We start from the raw sequence: 25,000 nt of genomic DNA on the forward strand, positions 1-25,000 counted from the left end.
GTAAGCTGTTTGGAGTTTGTTTACCTCATCATGTAACAATGTAACATAATTAATCCATTCTACATTCATTGCACACAACATCCACACACACACACTCACTTTAAACATTCACTTTAAACACTTTTTAAACATTACACCATATTTGATCTATTTATTTTTGCACGACCTCTTCTACCTAATTTTAGAATTTAGCATTTTGTACATTTTTGTTTTGTATATTGTTTATTTTGTATAGTGTTTGGTCTTTTACTCTTTTACTGTATGAAGCACAATCTCATACAGAACCAAGCGTTTCACTGTAATGTGAAATGTAAAACATGTGAACAAAGTAACGTTATAGTTGGATGAGCCACAGAGTGCTCATCTTCAAGGGAATACTTTTGAACTTTTTTTCCAACTCAAATGATTTTATATCCCTCAACTTTTACTTTGTCACTGTGGTGGTGAATAATGTATATAAATTACACGTGTCTTGTGCTTTTAAAAACCCGGTACTGCAATTTCCCACATGTCTTCATCAGTCTAGTCAGTGTTTCTCTTATAACTACCATACGGTACCGAGCACCCAGACTGCGTTGAGTCGAGCCGACTCGGATGATGAATTGCGTTGCTGGTTGAACGCGCACATAAATCACTGAGAGCTGTCAATGGAAGATTTAGCTGTGAAATCCTGCTGTGTGTATAGCCAGCTATACATTTAGCTATCTGACAATATGTTGTGTACGGCCTATTGTGCAGCGGGATGGATGGGCAGCCTGTTCTTGGAGCCGTGTACCATCTACGACTGGCTACATTTAGTGAGGATTAGTGAGGTTGGTTGCAATAACCCTGGGGAAACAGACGTGTATTATGTTTTCCTTGCTGACCCAAGGTTTTGGGTGGAGAATAACAATGGTTACTGCTGCGAGGCAGGGTAAAAAATAACAAACATTACTGCTGTGAGGCAGGGTAAAAAATAACAAACATTACTGCCGTGAGGCAGGGTAAAAAATAACAAACATTACTGCCGTGAGCAGGGGAGGAAACTAACTTTTTGGCTTACCAGCCAACTGGCGAGTATCTGATTTTTTTTACCAGACAAACTGATTTTTTACCAGCCAAAAAAAATCGCTAATTGTGATAATTACTTCTTTGTATGTCTTCGTCTAAATTGATTTTCAATCATAGTAATAATCACACCGTCTCTCTACTCTTTAAAATATTTATTAGCATAAAACATTAATAACAGTCTCTACTCTTCACAATATTAGCATAACACATATTAACATGAAAGAGGGATCTATTCTGGACTGGGTTGGGCTGAACTGGGCAGTGAAAGATGCTGGGTTGGACTGGGTTGGGCAGTGAAAGAAAAAAACCGAAGTATGTTGTGAAGTGTATAGATAGATAGATGTGAAATGTATAGATGTAGCAGTACTGTCTATCTGTATGTCGTGTATGTCATATGTTATGATGAATTGAAAATGGGGGACCCTGATGTAAACAAGACGAAAGTCTTTCTCTGGTCTGCATCCCCTTAACAATTGTGTGTATTGAGCCGTACTGTATTGTACCATTCTGCAATCTGTTAATAAAGTTTTCAATCAGTCAATCAAGTTAACTTTGAACCTCGGTTGTCAAGCCACGTCAATGTTGTGTATGCATCCGAGTGTTCACTGTGCCTTTAAGACAGCACGGTGGCCTTACGACAGTGCTGTGAAATACCGTCAAGTGTTGTGGTAACGTCAGTTGGGTTGGTCTGCTGTTGTGCACTGGTTGAGCTCGCCCCTTTCGTGACTGCGATGTGCAAGCCAGGGGCTTTTGAGCATGAAATAAAATGTCTAACCTTACGTCGTAGTCCGGTGCGCAATACATACCTCTGTAATTTAAATGTGTCTTTGCCTTGGACTCGAGAGTTGTACTAGGGTTGGATGCAGTTCCCCGTTGCTCAATCTGTCTGTTTTCCATCTTCTGTGTTTAACGTTATCTGTTTGCGAGTGCTTCCTTGACTGATGGCCAGTACCACAGGACTTTTATTCAACATTCTATATTTCCGCGGGTTGGCCAGTACTGCAGGAACTTTTATTAAACATTATATATGTCCGCGGGTTGGCCAGTACTGCGGGAACTTTTATTAAACATTATATATGTCCGCGGGTTGGCCAGTACTGCGGGAACTTTTATTAAACATTATATATGTCCGCGGGTTGGCCAGTACTGCGGGAACTTTTATTAAACATTATATATGTCCGCGGGTTGGCCAGTACTGCGGGAACTTTTATTAAACATATATGTCCGCGGGTCTTGTGCAGTGCTCTCGTGGCACTGTCAACTCGCCAGACTGGCGAGTGGTCTTCATGAATCACTCGCCAAACGTAAAAAATACTCGCATTTGGCGAGTAAAGTGGCCTAATTTCCTCCCCTGGCCGTGAGGCAGGGTAAAAAATAACAAACATTACTGCTGTGAGGCAGGGTAAAAAATAACAAACATTACTGCCGTGAGGCAGGGTAAAAAATAACAAACATTACTGCCGTGAGGCAGGGTAAAAAATAACAAACATTACTGCTGTGAGGCAGGGTAAAAAATAACAAACGTTACTGCTGTGAGGCAGGGTAAAAAATAACAAATGTTACTGCTGTCAGGCAGGGTAAAAAATAACAAACGTTACTGCTGTCAGGCAGGGTAAAAAATAACAAATGTTACTGCTGTCAGGCAGGGTAAAAAATAACAAACGTTACTGCTGTCAGGCAGGGTAAAAAATAGGGATGTCCGATATTATCGGCCTACCGATATTATCGGCCGATATCGGCATTCAAATGTGATATCGGAAAATATCGGTATCGGTTTTAAATTTTATTGAATTTTATTGAATTTTTTTTACATTTCTAACGAAATGATGTCCGATATTATCGGCCGATATCGGCATTAAAATGTGATATCGGTATCGGAAATTAAGAGTTGGACAATATCGGTATATCGGTATCGGTAAAAAAGCCAATATCGAGCATCCCTAGTAAAAAATAACAAATGTTACTGCTGTCAGGAAGGGTAAAAAATAACAAACATTACTGCTGTGAGGCAGAGTAAAAAATAACAAACGTTACTGCTGTCAGGCAGGGTAAAATAACAAACAAACGTTACTGCAATATCAGCTGTGTGCACCAATATATCCGTCAAGCCATGGTCTTTCCACACTCAATCCTGTCACTATAGTCAGTTCATCAAAACACTGACAATGAACATTCACGCTGGAAACGCAGCCGCTATCCAAGTTGTACGCTACAGTTCCTGATGGAAACTGGGGTCCCAGCACAATACCTACACACTGTTTCTCTCAGTCATACTCCTCAGGCCACTGACCTGCAGTGGGCGATGATGGGTCCGGCGTCGGCCGGGTTGCAGGTCTTGACCCGGCGGAGGAAGGCCAGGAAGGGGGTGGGGTACTCGGGGACGCCGTGGTCGGGCCACGCCGTGAACTGGAACTGCCGAACCTCCCGCTTCTCACTGGAGCCGTTCTGAAAGACACAGAAAGACTGGTTAGAGATGATGGTGGAGGAGAAGGAGCAGGTGGGTGTTGTGGAGGAATCCTTTTGGTTACCCCAAAGAATAACTTAGTTCACACCCAGGTGAGAGGCCAGGGGCTCTACTCTCTCTACTTAAGGTCACTGGTCCTCATTCTCGAACGTGTTCGTAAGTGCCTTTGTAAATATCTTCGTAAAAAATTTCGTACCAACACATTTACAAAAATCCTCCGACATCCGGATTCCTGAACGTGTGAAAGGGTCTTCGTAAGTGGGCAAAATTTTTCGCAGCTGAATGGAGTACGTCACTCATTCTTAAACAGGCAACGCGTGCCCGTAGCCCTGAATTTGCATACAGACACGCCCAGACAGCTCCTTATAAGGCCAGGGCCGTGTGCAAAACGGAAGTGAGAGGGTCTGCTGTGTTGATCCTTGTATTCAACAGGTAGTGCGGAACCGATTTGCGACTGATCACAATTCGATTAGATTAAAATGTATTGTCATTATACAGCACAAGTACAATACAACATCCAACCAGAGTGCAAATGTAATAGTAAAGTGCAATAGTAACATACAATGCACAGGTGATGGAACTGGTAAAAATGCTTCATTTGGGATAAATAGTTGGTGATTACGTCCATTCTACAGACATCATCGGAATTAAATAATTATAATGATAATAAATACGACAATTACGTTTTGCATTCAGCATTACACACACACACGCACACGCACACACATGTACAGTCTCTTCACTAAGCCGCCTGCCCCACCTGCTGCATCTTAATAACCCAATCACGAGATATAGTGGAATAGATTAAGAATAGATTAACGAATTCCATATAAATGTAGTTCATTAACGATGCAGCAGCTGATACTGTATACTGTATTCTCATGTGCTGCACCCCGACTCTGGAACCCCCTCCCTGAGATCATCAGAGACTCTCCCTCACTCTCCACCTTCAAATCCTGTCTCAAAACCCACCTGTTCTCCCTAGCATTTAACCTCCCCTACCCATAACCACCCTCCTCCATCCTGTTGTTATTGTTTGTTATTGTGGCTCTATGTTCCTGTGTATTTCATATTGTTCCCTGTTTCCCTTGTGGTTCTATGTTTCTTTTGTTTCTTTGTTTTTCTTTTCTTTCTGCCTACTGTCAGCAACTTCGGGTTACTGAGAAGCGCTCTATAAATTAAATGAATTAATATTATTATTATTATTATACTGTACATGCACACACACACGCACGTGCACGCTCCGTAGCGCAACATCGATTTGCGACTCCAAATGATAATAATTTGGGTCTCATTCCCCAATATTTTCCAAAGAGTTCTCTTGGAAGACTTATCTTGGAACCGACTGAGACAGAATCAATGACAAGTTCACTCTGAGTCCTCAACACGCTGGTAATATGTCTTAAGTGGCTCAAACGTTCGCACCTGAGATATCTGCGTTGGGGAATGGCACCAGTCTGAAACATGAACGCGCGTCCCCGTTCAGGTCATTTGCATACAAAACAACGCCTCCAGAGCTCCTTATAAGGCAAAATGATGCAGTCGTGTGAAAATGGACACGGAAGCGTTTTGCGACCCATCGAAATTAGATTTGATTAATTGTATTGTCATATATACTGCAGTACTGCATAGCCTACGCCAGGGCTATTCAACTAAATTGTTCAGGGGGCCACATTGTCAGAAACCCAAGGGGCCAGGGGCCGGACTGCCACGGCGCCTCCCCGTGCTATGAATATATGTACACTTGACACAACACGCAACCACATTTTCACAACTTTTATTTAAAGGGGAACTATTTTACTATTTCTTTCACTATTTGGGCACTTTTACACAATTCCTATGGAACACCTCTGTAATTATTATTTTTTTAATTCATTGTTTTGTATTTCTAATCAAGTACTCAAAAACAGCATTTTTCTACCTCAAGATCTTAAGCCGTTTTGAGCCTCATGGGCTCCAACCACAGTGGGAACTGTGTGGAAACTCAGCTGATTATCATGCAGCGGTGTCTCTCTGACATCACAAATCAGCACATTTTCAGATGACTCAGTTCAGTGAGGGTGAATATTGTGAGAGGAGAATTGGAAGAATGCGCCAATATGAGAATTAGAGACATAGATCATATTAATATAAGTCCACATAGCTAGGAAACAATGCTAAACACTGAAAAAGGCCATTTATAAGATAGTTCCCCTTTAACTACATTGCAAAAGTAGTATACTTTTCAAAAAAAGTGCTTCATTTATGTGCCACATCTGCAACATCTCCTGCAAAAAGTGCTTCATTTATGACTGTGCAACAACTGCAACATCTCCTCTTCAACATTTCAATATAAAAACAAACAAGTGCATGATGTGCATCTGAACATTCTAACATCAACACTTGAACAAAAAAACACATTTATAGTGCAGCTGAGCTTATGAAAAAGTGCTTAATTTCTGTGCAACAACAGCAAATCACAGCATCTTATTAGCACTTATTGTCGACTCTTAACTCTCAAACATCAGGGGGGTGGGGGGCAGACAGGCCTAGCCTACATACACACATCTAATGAGAGCGATTGCACTTCTTTGACTGGGCAATGGCAGAGAAAGAGGGTTCATAGGAAGTGAGGGCTACCCGCAAACAGTGATGCAAATGCTCATTTGTCAAGGAGGCATGGTTGCTTGTTTTAATGGCATTCATGTGAGAGAAACTGGATTCACAGGTGTATGTTGAGCCAAACATTGTTAGCACAGATATTGCCAGCGTTTTTATTTTGGGGAATGTCTTGACATGAATACACTTTATCCAAAATGTTGTGGTGGATTCATTCTCAAGTGCCTGCTTCAGAGCAGATGATGCTTGCATGTCAATTATTTCAAGTTGCAGGAGACCTTCATCAATGTGAAGTGATGCAAGGAACTCTTGTCCTTTTGTGGAAATAGCAGCTACATTGGCAAATGGGTTGCTCACAAAATGCATCAATTCTCTGGACATGTCAAATTCATCAAATCGACTTGCAAAGTTTTCCCTCAATTTATCAATGAAATATGTCATTAATTGAGTGACTTTTGGCTCAATTGTGCGTGTTAACGTTGACATGAAAAAAAAAAAGTAAAAAAAAAAAAAAAAAAAAAATATTAAAGAAAAATATTTTATTTTTATTTTTTTTTATTTTTTTTTATTATCATGTAATCTTTGGCGGCCGGTCAGAATCATCCCGCGGGCCGGATCTGGCCCGCGGGCCGCCAGTTGAATAGCCCTGGCCTACGCGCATAATGAATGAACGCAGTATAGGCTTATTATTCCATTAATGACTTGTTTCATTAGGATTTAGTAGATACTATATATGCTCTGCCCTACATACAGTATAAGTACAGACTGTACTTATACTGTACGTAGGGCAGAGCATATATATAGTATCTACTAAATCCTAATGAAACAAGTAATTAGAATAATATAAGCCTATATACTGTTCATTCATTAGACACGTAGGCTATACTGGCGCACACAAGACTTATGGAATATTAATGCAGTCTATTTCCACATGATTAGCTTTAGTTCTTATTTATTTATTTATCCACTGTCATTTCAGTGTTGGTGTATAGGCTATATAGTGTATTTCAATATAAGTTTAATTGATTAATGATATATTTGAAGGAATGCAGGTTTATAGCTATATCAAACAAAGGTCTGTCCCATTGTATACCAATCAATGGGATATATTGCATGTTGACCTGCATTCTTTCAAATGTATAATTAATCATTAAAGCAGATATGTAACAAATAAGAAATACAAATTCCACAGAAGGCATTAAATAATTATTATTTTCAATCATTTCACAATAATTGCATAATTGTGTTTGAATATCTGAGTAATTAAAGTAATTATACATTTGTCCAAAATAGCTGGTTCAGATATGGTTAATCCAGCTGCCCTGTGATCAGATGAATCCATATTATTTATTTTTCCGACATCAAATGCGTAATTTATTACCGGATATAGATCACTTACCCATCATTGCACTCTGTATGCTAAAGTTAACTGGCCGTCCTTGACTCCCCATAGACTGCTTCATTGGTACACCTTCATTTATAAAGCAATTATTGGTCAGCTCCCTTTTTACCTCGGTTCATACCTCACCATCACATCAAACCCATTTTACAGCTTACGATCCCAGGACTATTTATATGCCTCAGTACCCAGAACCCGCACAGAGTTTGGAAAAAGGGCCTTCATGTTCTCTGCACCCTCTGCCTGGAATGGACTTCAAAAAACATTGAAACTGCAGGCCCTCACTACCATATCTGATTTTAAAGTTCAAATGAAGGGCATTTTAAAGAATGAGATGGGAGAATGTCGATGCTTCACTGCATAATGTGGTGTTATATTCTATATTTTTAACTTGACCTTCTCTCCCCAGCAACCTCCTGCAAACCCTCACCTTCCATCCTCTTTCTACCTTTTTACCCTACCCTCCAATCTCCCCCAATCCCATTCAATCTTGTTTGCTGCAGCTCAAATGTATCCCCTTGCCCCCAGTCCCGGCGCCATGGGCGGGCATTAGGGGGCCGGGCCCGCCCACTGAGTCAGCTGTGCCCACCCTGGTAAAAAAAAATAAATAAAAAAAAAAAATTCAATCAAAGTCGACTATCCAAATCCTTAGTCGGGGACAGCCCTAGTGGGCCCTTCAGTTGGCATTTGAGAAGGACTTAACAAAAAAGTTCAGGAATGAGTGGAGGGGCAGTGTTTTAAGAAGATTTCACTCTGTCCCCAAACGCCACTTGCCGCTCTACTTATGATGGTGGAGGAATTTTGTTTGCTTTTTTATGCACCTTATTTCTGTCAGTTCAGTTCAGTTTGTCAGTGAATTCAGAAGTGTTGAATAAATGGAGATTTTTCAAAGATATAGAATAGAATAGAATAGAAATGTATTATCCTGAGGGAAATTTGACACTGCAAATCACTCAACATTAAACATTTAGACAGAACAAGTCACAAATAAGAATAACAAAACAAATGGCCTAAGAATAGAAAATAGAATAAAAATAGAATAAAAGATACAGTAAAAAATACAGTAAAAATATACTGAAGTCTACAGTAGGTGTAATAATGCACAGTGCTGTTTAAAAAGTAAGAGTCCAGGAAGATGGTAACTGCCACTCTGTGCTCAGTGATGCAGTGAGGCACAGTGATGCATTGTATAGTCTGATGGCTGTCGGAATGAAGGACTTCCTGTGCCGTTCAGTGCTGCATTTAGGTAGTGTGAGCCTATAACATGCTCCTCCTGTCAGCCAAGTCTGTGTATAGTGGGAGGGAGGGGTTTTCCCTGATGGCCTGGAGCTTAGCAAGGTTCCTCCTCTCCGCCACCCTCGCTAGAGTCCAGCTCCACCCCAACCACGCTACTGGCCTTCTTGACCATCTTACCCAGCCTGCTTGTGTCCCCTGCTCTCAGTCCGCTGCCCCAGCAGGTCTATATATCCGTTCAGTCTGTTTTTGTATAAGTGAAAGTTCTTAAGATTAGAAATTTGGTTTTTCAATTGCCTCTCTGCTGTTTAGTTCAGCACCGTGGGCAGCGCCAAGCAAGCCACAGTGCCGCTGTCCCAGCTGAAACGTATAAAAGGGACCCCGTGTTGAAAAACCATTGTGCCCCCCCGAGAACATTTTATGCCCCCCCACTAATTTGTTTCTGCAGCCTGGTCTGCTTGCCCCACTTTGCCTTTTATGTCTCTGTCTGTGTTTTGTGTATTTGTATGTTTGTTTTCGTTTTGCTCCCATTTTGGCCAGGTCTTGCTCGAAAAAGAGATCGATCTCAAGTGACTATGCGGTAAAATAAAGGTTAAATAAAATATGTGCGCAAGCAATGTAATAAATAAATAAAACCAACAATAAATAATATAATAATAACAAGACGGTATATGGAATATTAATAGTCTATTCCACTATAGCTATATCTGCGGCGATCGATTATTTATTTTCGGACATGGTTCATTGAGGCATGACTATAAATGTAAAACATAATGGTTAATGATACAAATAGTGTCGTATTTATTATCATTATAATTATTTAATTCCATGGATGTCTGTCATATCGAAGGGATATCGGCAGGTCAACATGCAATGTATCCCATTGATTGGTATACAATGGGACAGACCTTTGTTTGATTGATTGATTGAAAACTTTATTAACAGATTGCAGAATGGGTACAGTACAGTACAGCTCAATTACATAAGAGGATGCAGACCAGAGAAAGAATTTCATCTTGTTTACATCAGGGTCCCCCATTTTCAATTCATATTAACATATATGACACACACGACACAGATAGACAGTACTGCTACATCTATACATTTATGACATACCAGATTTGCAAATACAGTACTGTTTGTGATACAAAAATAGTCCAGAAAAGAGAGTACATTTGACGTAGAAACTGTTGGAGGAGGTTGGGTAGGAGGGGTGGGTGGGGGATAGACTTACACTGTACAAGCAAAACTGTACATTGGAATATTGACAAAACCATACTTGGTAATTTACTGTACATTGGAGGGGGTTGATATAGCTATAAACCTGCATTCCTTCGAATATATCATTAATCAATTAAACTTATATTGAAATACACTATATAGCCTATACACCAACACTGAAATGACAGTGGATAAATAAATAAGAACTAAAGCTAATCGGTGGAAATAGACTGCATTAATATTCCATAACAAGTCTTGTGTGTGCCTACGAATGAACAGTAGCCTATAGGCTTAATTATGGAATAATAAGCCATACTGCGTTCATTCATTATGCCCGCCGTAGGCTATATATATTATATTTCATTCATTCATTCATTCATTCATATACAGTACTGCGCGCGCGCGTGTGTGTGTGTGTGTGCGCGCACGCTGCGGCAGGTGTACCGCAAGCTGTATATGATGCCATGACATTAATCTAATCTAGTTTTGATGGCGCACAAGCGTGATTACGAAACCTAGCCGCATTTCTCGGAGACGCTCTCTGATTGGCACTGACTGACGCTAGGTTTCGTAATCACACGGCTCGCAAGACTCGCAAAGCACTTCCGCCATTCCATTTGCACACAGCTGCGTCACTAGTTGCCTTATAAAGAGCTCTGGAGGCGTTGTTTTGTATGCAAATTACCTGAACGGGAACGCGCTTTCGAGTTTAAGACAGAATGCCATTCTCCAAGCAGATATCAGATCATATAATTTGTGCGACCTTTTCAGCCACTTAAGACATATTACCAGCACGTTCAGGACTCAGTGAACTTGTCATTGATTATGTCTCAGTGGTTCCAAGATAAGTCTTCCAGAATATATCTTTGAAAAAATTTCGGGAATGAGACCCAGTGTCTCCTTCTCTTCCTCAGTGTCTCTCCTAGCTGGCCACGATGAGAGCACTGCTCTCAGCCAAAGCTCATTTAACCAACATGTACTTTGTATTAATTGTTTTTACTATTAAACCTATTTTGATCAGAAGATCTGTCTACGATGTAGTTGATCAATCGTAGATCGGCAGACACGTACCTGTATGCATGTGTGTGTGTGTGTGTGTGTGTGCATGTGTGTCTACGAGTGTGTGCACGCATGAAATGGCATGTGTGTGTGTGTAGGCCTATAGACAATAACACCAAAGGTTAATTGAGGTCTGGTAAACCAGATGAGCTGGGGATTGTGTCAAATCTACAGAGTAAAAGTGATGCTCAGGGAAACCTAAACATGGACAGAGCTGTTAAAACACGCTCTTGGCTTCATGTCTCTGTGTAGAAGCCACTTAAACATGCAGGGGATACACGTTACAGCGGCCAGCTGTGTTGGTCTGCCAGCTGACGCGCCTACAAAACACCCGTCAACACACAAGAGAGGACGATTTTCTTCCCGTCTTCGAGAGAGCGAGAGAGAGAGAGAGAGGGGAGAAAAGCATCAGTCCCTCACATCTCCCTGTCCTCTACGCCCCCCCCCCCCCCCCCCCATCTTCCTGGAAGATTTCGAAAGGAGACAGCGTTTGCATTTCAATGCTTCCCTGGCAGAGTTTTCCCCCCTGAATAAATGAATAAATAAGCGCTGTAATTAAAAGCCAACTGGCCTAGTTATTTTTTTGTCTTTCTTTTCTGGCCATTCCAAGGTTCTGTGTTCTGCAGCTGAGGCGCTTTGCAGGGAAGCAACCAACGATTGGCTGATATATATATTTTTTAAAGAATTTATGGCTCTAGAAGGTTCCATGTCACCACGGGAGACGCATACATATGGATGGGCACGCTGATAGCTGCTTTGTAAACACACTATGTGTGCATGTGTGTGTGTGTGTGTGTGTATGTGTGTGTGTGTGTATGTGTGTGTCTCGTGTGCAGACTGTGTATGAGCGTCCGCCACCAATAACCACCATATAATAGCCTCCTTCACACAAACCCAACAACAAAAGCTGTTTGTTCTTTCCTACAAGTTGAAAACAGCACGTCGCTCCGGAGAAGGAGCGATGACAGCAGAGACAGAGACAGAGACAGAGACAGAGACAGAGACAGAGACAGAGACAGAGACAGAGAGAGAGAGAGAGAGAGAGAGAGAGAGAGAGAGAGAGAGAGAGAGAGAGAGAGAGAGAGAGAGAGAGAGAGAGAGAGACGGGAAGAGGATAGATAGAATCTGAGGGAGGAATGCAAGAGAAAATGATGGAGGTGGGGTGAGACAGCAGGGGGTGATAGAAAAGGAGAACCCGAAAGATAGATAGATAGATAGATAGATAGATAGATAGATAGATAGATAGATAGATAGATAGATAGATAGATAGATAGATAGATAGATAGATAGATAGATAGATAGATAGATAGATAGATAGATAGATAGATAGATAGATAGATAGATAGATAGATAGATAGATAGATAGATAGATAGATAGATAAATAATACACAGAAAGATTTTCCTAAATTTGGGGAATTTGTTCTAGCCATTGATCTGTCATTTCGATAAGGGCAGTCCCTGTGGAATGGTCCTTGCGGTAAGCACACCGATTGACAAGAGATTATATCATTTGTTTCCATACATGAGTAATCTGTTTACTAATTATTCTTTCCAATATAAGTGTGGGTACAAGACTAATGGGACTGTTCTCTGGTGAGAACATTCTTTGATATTTTCTGGAATTTGACATAAATTCCATATCCTAGGGAACTGCCCCATTTCAACCAACCAATTATACAAACACCTCAAGGGGCAGCAGTCTGAGGAGTGGCATACCTCAATAACATGGTGTCCATTAAATCGTAGCCTGTAGCTTTTCTGTCAGGAAGTGACTCTAGCCATTTCATAACCTCTCTTCAGTTACACAGAGGATAGGGAAAATGAACACATTATGTTTAAAGGAACACACCAACATTATGGGAAATTAGCTTACCGTCTTATCCAGAGTCAGACAAGAAGATAGATACCAATTTCCTCTCTGTGCGTTCAGTAAAAAGCTATCCAGCTGGAAGCTAGCCTAGCTTAGCACAAATTAATGGAAGTACTAGCCTAGCTGTTCGCCAAAAACACCTCTGTAGTGGTCCATATCTGCTTCCATAAATCTTTGCTAAGCTAGGCTAGTTTGCAGCTGGATAGCTTTCTGAATTACGTAACAGAGAGGAAATTGGTAGGCTATCTATCTTCTTATTGTCTGACTCTAAGTAAGTAGACAGTAAGCGCATTTCACATAATGTTGCCGTGTTTCTTTAAACATGATATTATTATTGTCAATCGGATTAATGAGAAATTCTTTGGGGTTGGAAGAATCTATCAGTGTAAGCAGCATAATGACTGTCATTGCTGTCTTTGTGATCATTCATCCATTATCTTCAACAAATCATGGCTATTGTCTGATATTTGTCCCCAGCAGCCTTATAACCAAATTCAATTCCATGGTTTTTAGAGTCACTTTCACATTCCATAAATGCCTTTTTTTTTTTTTTTTTTTTTTTTTAATGGTGTCCTTGTTACAATTCAGTCTCAATGCATGCATCGATAGATAAACAGATAGATACATAAATAGATCAATACAGACAGACGGATAGACAGACAGAGATAAATAAATGAATAGATCAATACAGACAGAGAGAAAAAGAGAGAGAGGGAGAGAGGGAGAGAGAGAGACAATGTGTGTGGTGGTGATGGTGGGAAGAGGGAAGATGACGACACCCTTCACGAGGCCTTCCCTGTAAGTAGCAAGAGATGGTGCAAGACCAACTTGTGAAACGAATGTCGCCAACTAAACGTCGAGCAGTCAGGCCAAGGTACTGTGGAGCGTCCTACTCAGGACAGGCGGTCATACCGGCCATCGAAAACCACGGCCTACCAGTGCTCCAACTCAATGTCGAGGGCCTCGCCAGTGCCAAACTTGAGATTGAACGTCACCTGGCTGATTCCAATGGGGCAGCGGTGGTGCTCCTGCAGGAGACACACTGCACAAACGATAACATCCTCAAGATGCCTGGTTTCCATCTAGCCGGGTCCATCCACAACAAGCAACATGGTGTGGCAACCTTCGTGAGGACTGAACTAAGCTGGTCAGCCAGTAGCCAATCCCCACTAGGCTCCAACATCGAGTGGCTGGTTACTCAAATCCAGGAAACTTCAGTCATCAACGTATATAAGCCCCCACCATCAGAGCTGGCTGCTATGTCCCTCCCGTCCATAACTGCACCCACCATCTACGCTGGTGACTTCAACTGTCAACACACAGACTGGGGTTACAACTACACAACACCTAACGGAGAGGCGCTCAGCGAATGGGCCTCCAACATCGATGCTCTGCTGTTGTACGACCCCAAGGAGCCGCCAAGCTTCTTCTCTGCACGCTGGAACACCTCTACCAACCCAGACATGGCCTTTGCCGTATGAAACCAGAAAGATGCGTCCTAGACAGGTTTCCTGACTCACACCACCGACCATCCACCATTAAAGTCCCATCACTGGTGCTACCGGTATTAGGGAAGCCTGTCAAAAAATGGAACTTTCGAAAGGCCAACTGGGAGGTATTTGCTCAGGAGACGGATAAGAGGTCAGCTGGTCTGCCAGACCCAGATGCAGCCGATGTGGATGCCGCCTATGAGGCCTACTGTGGGGTCCTCCTGGGTGCGGCAAAGAAGACCATCCCACGCGGCTACAACAGGAACTACATCCCTGGTTGGGACGAGGAGTACAGACCACCAGATTGCTGGCTCCAGGGAAGAGGTGGATGCAACTGCAGCGGCACTGCTCCAAAGACTGGACACCACGCGTAGAGACAGATGGACTGAAGTAGTTGAATCAATTGACTTTACCCATTCTAGTTGGAAGGCATGGCAAACGATCAACCAGCTTACAGGCAGATGTACGAAGCCCCCAAGCTGCCCAGTCACTGCAGATGCCATCGCCTCCGAGCTCCTGCAGAACGGTCGTTACCCAGACGCAGACAAAGATGTTACCCGCCTGATAACACGGGAGGTGTCTTCCCTCTCCAAGGTGGCCGGTGCAGATTCCAACCTCTCAGGAGAGTTCACAGCAGATGAACTCGATGATGCCATGAGTAAGCTCAAGACGGGAAAATCTCCAGGCCGTGACAACATCCACCCGGAGTTTATCACCCACCAGAGCACAACAACATCTGACTGGCTCTGTGCATTCTTCTCTGCATGCTATCAGAGGTGCAAGATCCCCAAGACCTGGCATCGTGCTTCTGTAATTGCCCTGCCAAAGCCAAACAAACCTGCGGAAGACCCCAAGGTGTCAGGATCCTAGGCCCGGTCCTGGCTGGACTGGGCAGGATGGTAACACTGGGCAGTACCCTCCACCTAACTTTGGGCAATGCCCTCGATCTGACATTGGCCCTCGGCCTGACATTGGCGCCCTACCACCCTCTAGTGGTGACAAACAATCGGTGCGCTCCAGTACACTGGACATCCTGACTACTGTGTTAACTATAATTAATAGTTTGATTAATGTGATGTCATGGTGTGTACTGTCATTGTCTTTCCCTTCCCTGGTGTGATGTCATACACGGTTTTGGGTTGTTAGGAGTTGCTTTTGTGTTTAGTTGTGTTTAGTTGTGCTTTGCTTATTGTCTAGGTGTTGTTTGTGATTCTGTGTTGGCCAGGTGTTCTTAATTGGTAATTAGTCGGGGTATTTAGGTGTCTGTCTGTCTCCCTTTCGTTGTGGCGACATTCCTCCAGTTACCCCCTGTTCCTCCACGTCGTGTCGCACCGTTCTCCCTCTAGTAAGTCTTAGTGTTTGTTGTTTTGTATTGTGAAGTTTGTTATTTAGTTTCTGTATTTTTCCTTGTATTGCACTGGATTCTACAGTAAACATCATTCTCCAAGCTTCACTCCTCGCCTCTGCCTCCTCCATTCCTTCCCTTTCTGTATTATTGCATTCTACCTAACCCCATCGTGACAGAATGTCGCCACCAACATTAACGAATGCAGCAGGAAGGGCGAGCGATACCATCACTGTTGTCCTGGCCCTGATGGCCGGTGACATGAAGAGTTACTCACTGGCCAAATGGGGGTTCCTACTCCGGAAGATCGACCAGGTCGCCACTGAGAATCCGACACTGCAGACGGCGATGTGGGAGATGGCTGAACATGTTGCTGTCCTCATGGAGAAGCATAAGCCGAAGGCTGGGGTAGCTAGTCTGCCGACTGTTCTCAGGCTTACGGTCAGCCTAGATCCTCCCACAGCCGCTGAGATTGCTCGGATGTCCATCGCCGGTCGGACGTCCACAGCTAACCTAGCTCCGCCGGTTAGCTTCGTGCCAATAGCTAACCGGTCGTCTCCAGTTAGCACAGCTCCGCCTGTTAGCTCCGCCACTATAGATGGCCAGACGTCCCCAGTTGGTACAGCTCTACCCGTTAGCTCCGCTCATACAGCTAACCAGACGTCCACAGCTAACATAGCTCCGCCGGTTAGCTTAGTGTCAAGAGCTAACCAGCCACTCCCAGCTAACCTAGCTCCGCCGGTTAGCTTCGTGCCAATAGCTAACCGGTCGTCTCCAGTTAGCACAGCTCCGCCTGTTAGCTCCGCCACTATAGATGGCCAGACGTCCCCAGTTGGTACAGCTCTACCCGTTAGCTCCGCTCATACAGCTAACCAGACGTCCACAGCTAACATAGCTCCGCCGGTTAGCTTAGTGTCAAGAGCTAACCAGCCACTCCCAGCTAACCTAGCTCCGCCCGTTAGCTTCGTTTCAATAGCTAACCGGCCGTTTCAAGCTAGCACAGTCTCCACTGCCAGACTAGGCTCCAGGTTCAGGGTGAGCCTAGTATCTGAGACAGACCAGATGTCTCCAGCTAGCACAGTCTCCACTGCCAGACTAGGCTCCAGGTTCAGGGTGAGCCTAGTACCGGAGACGGACCAGATGTCCCAAGCTAGCCAGGCATCCCCAGCTAACATAGCTCCGCCGGTTAGCTTTGTGTCAATAGCTAACCAGCCACTCCCAGCTAACCTAGCTCCGCCCGTTAGCTTCGTGTCAATAGCTAACCAGCCACTCCCAGCTAACCTAGCTCCGCCCGTTAGCTTCGTGTCAATAGCTAACCAGCCACTCCCAGCTAACCTAGCTCCGCCTGTTAGCCCCGCTACAGTAGCTAACCAGACGCCCACTGCCAACCTAGGCTCCAGGTTCAGGGTGAGCCTGGTAGCTGAGACGGACCAGATGTCCCAAGCTAGTCAGGTCTCTGCAGCTAGCAGGTCTAGGAGGGCTATTAGGACAGGAGCTGCTAGGCTCTCCCCGACTGTTAGCTTAGCCTCAGCAGCTAGCCAGGCATTCTCAGCTAGCACAGTTCCCACAGTGAGTCCAGGGCCCACAGTTAGCCTAGCCCCCGAGGCTAGTATGGCTAGTAAGGCCTCCACAGCTGGTCCAGCTTCCACGCCCAGTCCAGCCTCTGCTCTGGGTCCTGGCTCCTCATCCCCGGATCCTACACCACGCCTCGCCGCCGAGACCGATCCGGTCTCCACGCCCTGCCCGGCCTCTCCACCTGGTCCGGCTGCCGTGCCGGCTCCCGTCTCCTCGACGGATCCTGGCTCCTCATCTCTGGATCCTACACCACGCCTCGCCGCCGAGACCGATCCGGTCTCCACGCCATGCCCGGCCCCTACACCTGGTCCGGCTGCCGTGCCGGCTCCCGGCTCTTCGACGGATCCTGGCTCCCCGTCTGGTCCAGCTCTGCGCCGTGATCAGCGTCCTGGTCCTCGCCGGGGTCCTCGCCGGGGTCTTCGCCGTGGTCTTCGCTGTGGTCTGCGTGGGATCCTGCTCCAGGGGTCGTCGCCGCCGCACCTCCGGTCCGGCTCTCCTGAACCGGCCCAGAGTCCGGCGGCTGGAGGGTCTCTCGCCCGGGATCCTGCTCCAGGGTCCAGCTCCCCTTCCCGGGCTTCTACACCTGTACCCACCCCCCCTCGTCGGGCCTCGGTGCCCGTCCCCACTCCCCCTCGCCGGGCCTCGGTTCTCAGGTTCTGCCCCCCTCCCCGGGTCTCGGTGCCCATCCCCACCCCCCCTCGTCGGACCTCTGTTCCCAGGTCCAGTCCTCCTCCCCGGGCCTCTGCTCCCGTCCCCACCCCCCCTCTCCGGGCATCTGCGCCCGTTTTCTACCCCCCTGGCTGCTATGCCCCTCCTGGGGTTTTCGCTCGGCCTCCTGGTCCCTCGTCTTCGGGTCCTCTCCCTGGGTCCTCTCCGGGGTTCCGGCTTCCTCCCTCACCTGCTTATGGACGTTGTTTTCGGGTGTCTGGAAGCCACCCGTTGAGGGGGGGGTACTGTCAGGATCCTAGGCCCGGTCCTGGCTGGACTGGGCAGGATGGTAACACTGGGCAGTACCCTCCACCTAACTTTGGGCAATGCCCTCGATCTGACATTGGCCCTCGGCCTGACATTGGCGCCCTACCACCCTCTAGTGGTGACAAACAATCGGTGCGCTCCAGTACACTGGACATCCTGACTACTGTGTTAACTATAATTAATAGTTTGATTAATGTGATGTCATGGTGTGTACTGTCATTGTCTTTCCCTTCCCTGGTGTGATGTCATACACGGTTTTGGGTTGTTAGGAGTTGCTTTTGTGTTTAGTTGTGCTTTGCTTATTGTCTAGGTGTTGTTTGTGATTCTGTGTTGGCCAGGTGTTCTTAATTGGTAATTAGTCGGGGTATTTAGGTGTCTGTCTGTCTCCCTTTCATTGTGGCGACATTCCTCCAGTTACCCCCTGTTCCTCCACGTCGTGTCGCACCGTTCTCCCTCTAGTAAGTCTTAGTGTTTGTTGTTTTGTATTGTGAAGTTTGTTATTTAGTTTCTGTATTTTTCCTTGTATTGCACTGGATTCTACAGTAAACATCATTCTCCAAGCTTCACTCCTCGCCTCTGCCTCCTCCATTCCTTCCCTTTCTGTATTATTGCATTCTACCTAACCCCATCGTGACACCAAGGCATATCGACCCATCTCGCTGCTCTATGTTCCATTTAAGATATTGGAAAGAATGATCCATAGCCGCATTGAGCCAGTAATTGACACACAGCTCCCACAGGAAAAGGCCGGTTTCCGACGTGGTAGATCAACAGTGGACCAGGTAACACTATTGTCTCAAGACATCGAGGACAGCTTCCAGGCTAATGAGAAAGCGGGGGTAGTGTACCTGGACCTGACTGCCGCGTACGATACTGTCTGGCACCGTGGACTCCACCTGAAGCTGATGAGGATGGTACCTGATCGGCATATGGTGAAGTTTATCATGGAGATGCTGTCTAACTGCAGTTTTGTCCTACACACCAGCGATGGCCAGCGCAGCAGGCTCAGAAGACTGAGGAACGGTGTCCCACAGGGGTCAGTCCTTTCTCCGATGCTGTTTAATATTTACATCTACCATCTCCCAGTCACAGCATCCAGAAAGTACGGCTACACGGACGATCTTGCCATCATGCTGAGAAGACCCACATGGAAGGCACTGGAGGACGGTCTTAACCAAGACATGGACATCCTAGTAGCCTATCTACAAAAGTGGCGCCTACAGCTCAGCACCAGCAAGACCGTTACAGCAGCATACCATCTCTGCAACAGAGACGCCAAGAGGGAACTGGAGGTATATGCTGACCACAAGTGTCTGGAGTCCCAGCAAGCCCCAAAATACTTTGGCGTGTGTCTGGATCGGACACTGTCCTTCAAACAACACCTCGAAGATGTCAGGGCAAAGACAACATCAAGGGTTGCGCTGATCCTACGCCTTGCTGGTACAACCTGGGGAGCCACTGCCAAGACCCTTCGGATATCCTTCTTTCTCTTGCAGAAAGGCGCAACAAACACTGGTATTTATTTATTTTTAAAGCCCTTATTGGTAAACAACCTGTTTATATCTCCTCACTGTTAGATTGGAATATTGGAACCTATTCAACTCGATCGAATTACTGGATGGTTCTTAGGGTTCCTCAGATTTGTTCTGAGCTAGGGAAGTCAGCCTTTTCCTTTGATGCCTCTAACTCATGGAATGTCCTTCAACTCACGCTAAAATTGGAGGTTCTCCCTTCCCTTGGAATGTTTAAATGTATGATTTCAGACCATTGTGTGACTACCTGTAACTGTTTTAGTTGATATTTTAAAATTATTTTTAAAAGTTTTAAATTTTTTTTACTCTGGTGTTTAAATTTCTGTGAATATTGTTTTTATTATGTACTGTACAATCGTCGTTTCTGTAAATGAGGGAAACCTCAGATGCTTACGATTTTAAATAAAGGTTGAAATGAAATATCCACCCAAGCCCTGGTCTTCTCGGCAGCGGAGTACTGTGCCCCAGTCTGGAGCAGAAGCCCACACGTTAAAAAAGTTGATGCGGCTACTAACAACGCCCTCCGGATCATCACTGGATGCCTGAAAGCTACACCCGTCTTCCTGCTGCCAGTCCTTGCAGGAATCGCACCAGCTGGCCTATGACGAGAGGCTGCCACTCTCGCCCTAGCAAGGAAAGCATTGAAGCATGACTGGCACACCCTACACAACACCACAACAACAACAGCACCTATGAGCAGACTCAAGTCCCGCCACCCCTACAACAAGGTGGCACAAGAGATGCTCCGTTCCACCACTGAGGACCTATCCAGAAATGGATGGCTGGCGGCAGCCTGGAAGAGAGAGTGGGAGAGTGCTTGGCCAACCCGTATCCACCACTACATCTGGGATCCAGGAGATGGCGCCACAGGAGACGATCTTCCACGCCGGCAATGGGTTCTGCTGAACCGTTTAAGATCTGGGGTCGGTCGCTTTAAAGCAGCATTAAAGAAGTGGGGCCTGGCAGACAGCGCTGCATGTGAGTGTGGAGACCCTGAGCAGACTGTTGACCACATCCTGACCATCTGCCCCCTATACAAACCACCCTCGGAAGCCAGCCTCTTTGATGTGGGACCAGAGTTAAGGGCATGGCTACAAGATACGGAGTTGGACCTCTGACGTTACACGAAAGAAGAAGAACAAATCATGGCTATTGTCTGATATTTGTCCCCAGCAGCCTTATAACCGTATTCTATTCCATGGTTTTTAGAGTCACTTTCACATTCCATAAATGCCTTTTTTTTTTTTTTAAATGGTGTCCTTGTTACAATTCAGTCTCAATGCATGCGTCGATAGATAAACAGATAGATACATAAATAGATCAATACAGACAGACGGATAGACAGACAGAGATAAATAAATGAATAGATCAATATAGACAGCGAGAAAAAGAGAGAGAGGGAGAGAGAGAGATAATGTGTGTGGTGGTGATGGTGGTGTGACAGAGGCTGAGAGCATTTGAATGTAAAGGCGCCGGATGACAGAACGTGTGAATGTCAACTGTCGGCTTAAAAGCAGCGCGGCTAATGCTAGCTTTATCGCTAGCGGTTAGCCGTGGAGCCCATTGTGCTCCGTTCAACTGGAACCAAGGCGCACAACTTGCACACACCACCACTCCGGCTGAGCGGCAGCACTCGTGCCGCGCTACGTGCTAAAAAGGCTCCTCTGTCACAGGGGGATCGGAAGCCAGTTATGGAAAGAATTTGATTGGAAGGTCAAAATGAGATTCTTCAGAACTCCATTGACAGCATGTGTCTTCAAAAAGGACTCTACCAACAAATGCTGGAGGGAATGTGGTATGGTTGGGGATCATACACACATATTCTGGGACTGCCCAAAAATACAGACGTTTTGGAATGATATAAAAGAAGAAATAGAGAAAATATTGGAAACGGACATCCCCATGGACCCAATGTTGTTTCTGTTAGAAATACAGGGTGAACGAGTGTTGGACACGGATCAGTACTATATATTACACATCTTATTGATGATTGCAATTTTTTATTTTTTTTTTACTATTAACTGGATGAAACCTGAGCCCCCTACGACTGCTCAATGGAAACATATGATGGAACACATGACAGCCCAGCTACAGCTGAAGATGCCTCTCTCTGATGGAGATGGAGGTCAATTACTAGCTATCTTGGGTAGGCTTAGGGACACACTGCTTTGAGACAGGATGGAGGGAAATGTCCAAGTGTGTATTATGGGTATGTATATACAGAGAGGGAAATGTGTAGGTAGATTTGAGTAGGCAGGAATGTTTTGGAGGAGGGACCCAATCAAGGTTAGTTATTTGTAAATGTTTACTTTATTTTATTTATTTCCCCCCCTTTTTTTTATATATCTTTTTTTTGGTCTGTATTGTCATTTTTACTGTACTGTACTGTCATTGTATTGCTGTTGGCAATAAAGTTAAAAAACAAAACAAAAGGCTCCTCTATGGAAACGGACACACTCCCTCCAAGTCACTAACTCTGCCGTCTTCTCGTGACAAAAATATCGCCGCATGTTCACGTTTGCAGAGGTGGAAAGAGTGAAAAAATTACTGTTACTTTGATTACATTTTACGTACCCTAAAACTCAAATTAATAGCCCAGGCTTATATGCGTCAATCATTGAATACACCCGGCCTATATTCAGCCTTTAATTCCTTTTACACAAAACTCTTGCTCAGCAAAGATGGGAAATGCTATAAAATGTTTTATATAAAACGAGTAAGTATAAATATTACCTGTGTACAAATAAAAAAATATATACATTTTCAAATCATTATTTGATCTCGCTCCGAGAGATGGCGCATTCCCACTCTAGTGCCAACCTCACACACACTAGTTTAGACTCAGTGAGAGAGAGAGAGAGAGAGAGAGAGAGAGAGAGAGAGAGAGAGAGAGAGAGAGAGAGAGAGAGAGAGAGAGAGAGAGAGAGAGAGAGAGAGAGAGAGAGAGAGAGAGAGAGAGAGAGAGAGAGCAGTTTGGAAGAATGGAGTGACGTTCTCAGAAGGTTTGACTCAGTTTTACAAGTGTCACTACTAGATTACAGTTGTCATGCAGGCGTGCTGTATTTGTGCAGTTAGCTAACATTATGCAGTAGCAAGCATTGTTGTGATGATGAGGATCAGCGTTAAATCATGGAGGATCGCTGTGTGGAGCCTACAGTATGTTGTGCAGGTGTCTGCTAGATGGACTTGTGTTGCGTCGAGAGGGAGAGACGGGGAGCTAAGTGGAGCTACTGTACTAAGTTGTGGGAGAGATAATAGAGATAATGTCTCGCTGCTGCTTTTTTTGTTCAAGTGTACAGAACAGTGCACCAGTCATGAGTGGATGATTATGATCAGCCCATAGGCATGTTCAGTAGTCGGAGATGCTAAGAAAGGCAGACTCTGGAGTGAGCAGTAGATTATAGGTTCAACTGCAAACTGCAGTTAGTACAAACTGAAAGCTTTTGTGAGTTATGGGCCGGTGTTCTGCCAAATTCTACGGCACACCAGAATTCTGCTGCCAGCGCTCCTGTGCTTGCGCACGCATGCGCATGACCCACAATCGTTCACTCAACAATATTCTGCCACCTTGCTGACGAACGTCTTGTTGAGTCTTGTTGATATACCTTAAACAATATCTTAAACATATGTTTTTCATTGCACCTTTTGAACTGTATAAGCATGTAAATATTTGCATGTAATTGGTTTTGCAGCAGAATGTATTTGTAGATGATAAAATGTCGGTACACCTGTTGGAGTTCAGAGTGAACTATAGGGTGACGTCACCCAGCTGTCAAAAGATATAGGCGATTCGCGCTACGGCAGCAGTTTTCGAGGAAGCAGTATAATTGGGCAGAACAGCGGCAGCTTGTGGTAAAGAGGTTTGAGGCGCAGGTCTGTGGTGCTGTAGGGAAGGTTTACTCCACGTAAACAGCAGTGGTGTCCCCTGACCCCCTTTTAAGAGTCCGCTAGCCTCCCTAACCCTGTGGGCCCCTGAGGCAGTTGAATTCCACATCAATTTATGAACAGGTAGCAACATAAAGAGAGTGTTATCTTTTATTAATAACCCCCTTATGAGTTGTTGTTTTGAATCCTTTCAGCAAAAAAATATAATTTTCACAGTCCTAATACCTTTCCCACTCTGAAGATAGTTGTTCGTGTTCACAAATAACAACAATAAAAAAAAAAAAAAAAAAAACAATAGCCTTATTTGTAAATTCTCATTGAAAACGTGTTTCTATTCCCCGGTCAAAACTCAACTCAATGTCTGGCAGCGAGCAAGCTCATTATTGTAGTTCAGCGAGACAACCAGGCGAACACAAGCCATAGCTCATATACCTCTGAGTACCTATTTGAAGCTTAAGTGGTCCCTTGATTCTCTACGATGTGGCCGGGGGAATCACCATATTTTTAGAATCCATATTCGGCGTCATCGGAGTCGCTGGGAGTTTAGTTTAAAAGCTCTGCTGGTTCCTGGCTCGTCCGTCTCCACATCTTTAAACTGATTTAGCACCGTTCTGTTGTTCTCCTCCTCCTCGCTAATTGACCGCGTTACAGTGTCAACGCCTGCGATATTTCACTTTGACGGATGCAACTTAAATTTGAACGAATTCTACATTTTGAAGTATGATACTTTAAAAAATTAAATAGACTCAAGTAAAATTACAGATAAAAAAGAAATGCTAGAGAAAATACTAACAATACTTGTTACAGTAACAAGAGTAAATGCAATTAGTTACTTTCCACCCATGGGTGTTTGCGTGTGTGCGTGTGCGCGTGTGTGTGTGCGTGTGCGTGTGTGTGTGTGTGTGTGTGTGTGCGTGTGTGTGTGTATGTATGTGTGTGTGTGTGTGGCGGGGGGGTTAACCTATTGGTAAACTAACGTATTGATGATAATATACATTCTGGAGAGATTGATTTATGACGTGATGTCATTTTGGGACCGGTGCCGGTCTCGTCGGGCTTAAGAGGTTAAAAGAGCAGTTACCAATTATGTATGTTGTCTTTTTCTTCCGCTCACTTTAGCTAAGTGCTCGTCTTTGGCAGACGCTCATAAAATATGATGGATGGAAAATGAGGCAAATGGGATGTACTTCAAGATCGGGGGAGCCTGAGGGGGGAGGAACGGTGGGAGGCAGGGAGGAGGAATAGGAAGGAGACGGATGAGGAGAGAGAGGGGCACGGTAAGACGTGAACTGTTTAAAGTGAA

General features: G+C 44.7%; 1 protein-coding gene across 1 annotated transcript in view; it reads right to left on the reverse strand.

Moving 5' to 3' along the window:
• ptprsa (protein tyrosine phosphatase receptor type Sa) overlaps positions 1-25,000 on the reverse strand; it is a gene marked incomplete at its 5' end in the record, with an annotated part of 191,343 nt that overhangs the window by 32,804 nt on the left and 133,539 nt on the right. Inside the window, one exon of the mRNA XM_084308481.1 lies at positions 3,337-3,495. Coding sequence (XP_084164607.1) covers positions 3,337-3,495 — 159 coding nt within the window. The remainder of the gene's footprint in view (positions 1-3,336; positions 3,496-25,000) is intronic.

The sequence above is a fragment of the Notolepis coatsorum genome, assembly GCF_963971535.1.
Source record: "Notolepis coatsorum genome assembly, chromosome: 2".
Taxonomy (NCBI): domain Eukaryota; kingdom Metazoa; phylum Chordata; class Actinopteri; order Aulopiformes; family Paralepididae; genus Notolepis; species Notolepis coatsorum.